Here is a 6,000-nt window from a genome sequence, read left to right on the forward strand (position 1 = left end):
GCACCTTGATCCATTGGTTGGATCAGTGATATAGTGCGTAGTGCTAAGAGCTCAGCTTTAATGTTGGGGCATAAGTCAGTGAGGAGTGAGGAGTTATCTAAGTCATGTGCAGCAGCATTGTTTACAAAAAGAATTTGGAATGTTAGATTTTGCTCTTCACAATATTTTTTTCATTTCCAGAACAAGATATCCATGAACCAGTCAGAGAATATTTGCTTTCTTATCCAAGGCTTTGGCTGAGACTTCCACACAATAGAGAGACAAGACTTGTAATTTTTCATGGCACAAGGGTTTTCACTATTACAAATCAGCAGTGGTTTAATTTTCTTGTCTCCCTTGGCATTGCCACCGAGCAAGAGTGTCTGGTGGTCTTTGGAAGCCTGGCACACTTTTTTCGTTAACAGAAACGTAGGTTCATTTCGGCATTCGTTTCCAATAAAGTTCCATCCCATCCACATTAAAGACTTGTCATGGATCATGTCCTTCTTCCCAAATGATCTCTCTCCACTTTCCCTCATGTGCTTTGGCTTGCCCCATGTCAGTATTCAGTGCTTCACCTTACACTCTAATGTTCTTGAATCCATAGTGTGACTGGAAACTGCAAAACCAGCCACAGCTAGCATTAAATATTTTTTCTTTAGAAGAGCCTCCCATCTCCTGCTGCTCTTTATCCTTCACGAATTTGAAGAACCTCACTGCCTTCTCCTGAAGGGTACTGAGATTTATCAGCATCTTCTGCGTATGCAAGTCATCCAACCGTGTAGCCAACATTGTCTCCATCATTTCCATCACCTTGCTTCTTTGCTGAGCGATCTTTACAGAAGAATGCTGCCTTATTTGCTTAGCCCTTTCCATTATATCATCAGTATTCTTGGCAATGGTACAAACCATTGTCAGAGGCAGACCAAGACAGCAACTAATGTCAGCAGCCAGTCACCATTTCTGATGCACTTTATCAGATCTGTTTCCACAGTGAGACTCATAATATGTTACCTCTTGCAAACCACACTTAACTTTCCACCAACATGTGATTTCCCAGTCATGGTTAAGGGATTACACAAATATAGTAAGATAAAGTATGTGCACTTGCTATGCGTTCATTTCAAAACTTACAGACAGTAAGGAGGATGACGCAAAGGATTGTGGTACCTTGAAAAATTAGGTAAGTGCAGATCTGTGCAATGTATAATGAATTTAGTTTCCCTAATTGACAATTTATATGCAAAATGTCTTATAATGAGGTGACTTATAACGGGGACCCCTACAATTAATTGAAGACATATGCAAAGCAGCTTATAGTGAGGCAGCTTATAACAGGGACCCCCTGTATCACCCAAAGTAGCATAGTTGAAATGCAGATACATTAGTCACCAGTCCTAATTTCAGATACAAGAGAAGGAGAAGGCTGGGTATTGCGGCGATTCAGTGGGAGTCTGGGAGGGAACAGGCTGCAGGAGAGGGCTGCAGGACAGAGGTCTAGGAATGAGCTGGGGGTGGAATTCTGGCCAATCAGAGCAGTAGAATGAAGTTTCTAGAAAGTGCTGCAGCCGGGGGAATGGCAGCAAGCAGCAGCGGTGTCATTCAGCACCTCATCCAGCCCCCCACCCCCTAGACACAGCCTGAGGGCTGGATCTGGCCCTGGTTTGCCTGATCCAGCCAGTAAGGCTCAGGGCTTCCCACCCACTGCCCCTCCATGGGCAAGTTGTTGAGTAGGGGAGCCCTGAGCCTCGAAATCCAGCTCCAGGCAAGCTGCAATCGGGATCTGGACTCTGGGCTGGGGGGTCCCCACCCCTGCTCTAGGTACTTATCTCGCTGATCAAGCTGCAGGGTATTTGTACATTCTCTGCTGAGGGAGGACTGTGACACAGAGAAGATATACAACTGATTGACATTTTTATCCAGATTATGGATGGAAGCAGAATGAGGGTACGCTTCTCACGTGCATTATCTGGAAAGCAATACGAGCTTCCTTTGCTTTATTTGTGAAACGCTTGATCAAGTCTTCCTAGGTTACCGTTAACCTATGAAGACAATGAAAGGAGGTGAACCAGTGTGTGACACTGAAACCAAAAATACATATATTGCAATCACAAAAAATAACAGGCCTGCTTCTGCACATGTCACGACAGCCTCCTAGGAACTGCAGTTCATTGCAATTGGCAGCTTGAAGAACTCAGCACCATGGAAAAGGCATCTAGGCCCAGATCCTCAAAAGTATGCCTCAAAAGGTGCCTCAATCCCATTGAGTTCAATGAGAAGTGAGCACCTAAATATGTTTGAGGACCTGGGCCTGAGCACCTTGCAGTCTGTACCAAATTTAGCAACTGCAATTTGACAATAAACTGTTCAAGAATAAAGTGTAAAGGAAAAGTTTTGATAGTTGAGAGATAAAAGTTAGGTGATGAGATTTTAAAATGAAATCACTTGCCGCAAAAGGAGCAGTTGAAGATGACACTGTTACAGCTGATCCTGGCTCAGTGATCTTCTTAGAGGCCCCTCCATGCTTGAGGCCCTTTCCTTCCCCATCTAGGATAAAGAAGTGGCAATCTATAGTTGTTCATTTTAACTGGCTGTACGTACAGTACAGAGCATCTTTAACACTAGCAATCACAAGCAATAACAAGGAAGTTACTACAGGCTGAACCTCTCTCATCTAGCACACTTGGGACCTGATTGGTCCCAGATGAGAGAATTTTCAGGATGATGGGAGGTCAATATTTTCTAGCACATTTCCAACATTTCCATGGCTTACTGAGTTCTTAGAAAACATTCAGGGGTAAATTACAGCTAAATAACAGCGCAGAACACTGAGAGCCAGGACTGGAGGCTGGAAACAAACTTTATGGGACCCTGGGAAACTTGGCCACACCCATTATAAGTGGTCATGCAGCTAATTAAAATCTTGCAGGATTAATGGAGTTTGCCACGAGTTTCTGGATTAGAGAGGTTCGGCATCTATAAAAATACTATCTCTGGAAAGGAAACAAGGAAAAATACGAGAATTATAGATCAGTGATCCTTTCTTTGGTGCAAGTGAAACCATCTATTTAACCACCAAACAATACCATATGCACAATTATTTTGGGGACTTTTGTTAGATGTTTACTGAAAATTTTGTGGCATCGCAAACATACATAAAACAGAAACTTTCAAATATATTTGAGAAGAATGCAAATCTTTCCCTGAACTAATCCATAGTGCCACTACTCTCGCCTCAAGATATTTAAATGTTTAAATATTTAAATGTTTAAAAATGTTTAAAAGATGTTTAAATCTGCCCTAGCAGTAGTTTTTTAGTTGTTTTTAATATATTCAAAAGAGAGGCATCCTACTCAATGCAGCATCATGGGTTTCATTTGAACACTGCTTATCCAAAATTGTTTTGCTCGCATGGCACATAACAAAAATCACAACAGTCAATAATTATCTAATTACTTTATACTGTAATTCTCTACCATTCTCATTGTTCTTGGAACACTGATTAGTTTATCACTGCAACAATGGCACTATTTATATACTATTTCTATTATTTGTTTGAAGTGGGAGAACACTTAGTGACCCCAATAAGGGATAAGGGCCGCATTATACTAGTCACTGTGGAAACTCGTAACAGAAAGACTGGCAAAGAATGATTGTTCCAGACTTTCTTGAGACTGCGGGGATTCTAAATAAAGCATGTAGCCCTAGAATCACAAAGATACTTTGGCTTTGTCATTCTGAGCCTTGTTAATTTAATCGAGGCCCTACCTTCCCTAGAGGTGCAAAGGCCTGTTTCAAATTGAAAAGTCTAGTGAACAGTGACGTGGTTGTGGTGGCGGCGGGGGGTGGGTTCCTGTTCCTGAAACAGTCTGTTCCAGACATTATCAGTATAAAGCATTGCCTCCCCTACCTTTGTTGATAGTGATGAGCGGCGGATTGAGCTCTGTGTCAGGATTGGGGGCAGCTAAGGCTCCTCTTGGCTCTTGGTCTGCTTCTTGCTGTGCACGTTCAGGTGTAGCAGTGCTGAGCTCGCCTCCTCCCCCTGATTTGTTCACGGGGTCCTCTGCCTCCTCCATCTACAGCAGCACTCAAGGTAATCTAATACAATGAGACAAAAGATGACTGATAGCTGGACAGTGACACTCCCAAACTGTTTTAGTAACATTAAAGAAAGGTGCACATCCAACATGAAGGAACAAGAGCCTTTGGTTAGCACTAAGTAAAGTCATTGGTTCAAGTCTTCCTAACTCAGGATTTTGCAAATTCAGTAAAAATGGGACTCAGATCTGAACTACCTGCAGCTCTAGTTCTACAAAACAACCCCAGCTGGTGCTTTGTAAAACAACACAAACCTCTCTCTATTTGTCTTCAGTACAAGTACTCTGAGAGTTTATTATTGTCTCTGTCACTCTCCTGTCCTCATATTTGAATTCTTGGGGTTAGAAACTTACCCTTTTGGGGAGAAGGTAAGCTCCTGCTGTAAGAGCTGTTTCAGGTCCTGCAGAGAAGCCTGTGGCACAGAGAGAGCTGGAAGACTGGCTCGCTCTGTCTCAGCAAGTTTTTGAGGTTGCTATCTTCTTGGCAACTCTGAATCCCTCAGCTGCTATGGCAACTCTCGCAAACCCAGCTAAAAACCCTCACCTCTCCCCATTTCCCACCCTGCCAGCAGAGGAAATTTTCATTTCATTATCGCCTCTCAGTCTTTTTCACGTAATTTAATTTCCTCTGTAAGAGAAGGGAAACCTCCAAACGAATAGCTCCCTTGAGCCTCCCCAGTTGCTAACGTGCTGTTGCTATGGAGCGTACATACACACACCGGAACTGTACACTGACTCCTGGGAGGGCATAGTTAGCGGTATCCCAGCAATGAAATGTTTTGTCTTAAAAGTAACCTCCCAGAGAGCTGGAAATTCTTTGTACTCCCTTCAGGTTACACTCTGCAATTGCCTGTGCACTGTGTTATGGGATAAACTCCCATTTCAGAAGAAAAGATTTAGCAATTACTTTCACTTGGCATTTTTCCCTCTCTCTGCCCAAGCAAGGCTATTTAGAGATGGATATTAAATATATTCTATTGCTTGCTATTGAGATTGCTGTTGTAACTGACAATATCTGAAATTTTTCATTTGTTTTAAACATATTACCTGTAACCTGACTGCTATATGATGTTGGCAGGAAAAGGGCTAGGTTCAATATATAGGGGCTCCTCTTAACATTGCAGAGCAGAAATGGCTCAAGGCTCCATCTAGTAATCTGGGAAAACTAAATATCACCTCTTGGTGCCTCTTAGGGTGTGTCTATGCAGTAAAGTTATTTTGGAATAATAGTCGCTATTCCAAAATAACTTTGCAAGTGTCTACACAGCAAAACTGCTATTTTGAAATTATTTTGCAATAGTGGACAGTTTATTTTAAGTTCTGTAAACTTAATTCTGTGATGAGTAGCACCTATTCTGAAATAGATATTTCAGAATAGAGTCTGTATAGACAGTAAATAGGGGCTATTTTGAAACAGAGGGCCTCCAGCTCTACCCAGGGTGCCCTATCAGTGTGAGCACTCTATTTCAAAATAGTTGAGCACTGTTTTGGAACACATTTTGGGCACATCTACATGGCCCTGAAGCATAGTGCTGCTGCCAGCAGCTCTGTGCTAATGAGGTTTATAAACATTGTAAATGGTTCCCTATTTGCATACTCGCACATTAGTAGGCATCCTTCAGTCTGCATAGACTATGGATTGCGCCCTTTATAGTTTCAATTGAGGGCTTCATTTACAGCGTCTACTGTGACTATGAAGACCCACACGAGAGTGACAGTCCTTGCTGCATCTCTTGCAGATGTGGTGGGTGTCTGGCAAGTCCTTATTGTGCTTTCTGTGCGCTCGTTTCTCCTCTGCTAGCTGTCTGATCCTCATCTCGCCCTTCTGAAGGCCCTTGTGTAACCCCTGCTTCCATCTGCCGCGGTCGTCTGCTAGTTCTTCCCAGTTGTCCAGCTCGATGTCTACCTCTCTGAGGTCTCTCTT

General features: G+C 42.7%; 1 protein-coding gene across 1 annotated transcript in view; it reads right to left on the reverse strand.

Moving 5' to 3' along the window:
• LOC142009614 (dynein axonemal heavy chain 5-like) overlaps positions 1 to 4,055 on the reverse strand; it is a 254,663-nt gene extending 250,608 nt beyond the window's left edge. The window contains exons 1-2 of the mRNA XM_074987917.1: positions 3,890 to 4,055; positions 2,429 to 2,526 (exon numbers count right to left, since the gene is read on the reverse strand). Coding sequence (XP_074844018.1) covers positions 2,429 to 2,526; positions 3,890 to 4,055 — 264 coding nt within the window. The remainder of the gene's footprint in view (positions 1 to 2,428; positions 2,527 to 3,889) is intronic.
• Positions 4,056 to 6,000: the final 1,945 nt, after the last annotated feature.

The sequence above is a fragment of the Carettochelys insculpta genome, chromosome 2 (genome assembly GCF_033958435.1).
Source record: "Carettochelys insculpta isolate YL-2023 chromosome 2, ASM3395843v1, whole genome shotgun sequence".
Taxonomy (NCBI): Eukaryota; Metazoa; Chordata; order Testudines; family Carettochelyidae; genus Carettochelys; species Carettochelys insculpta.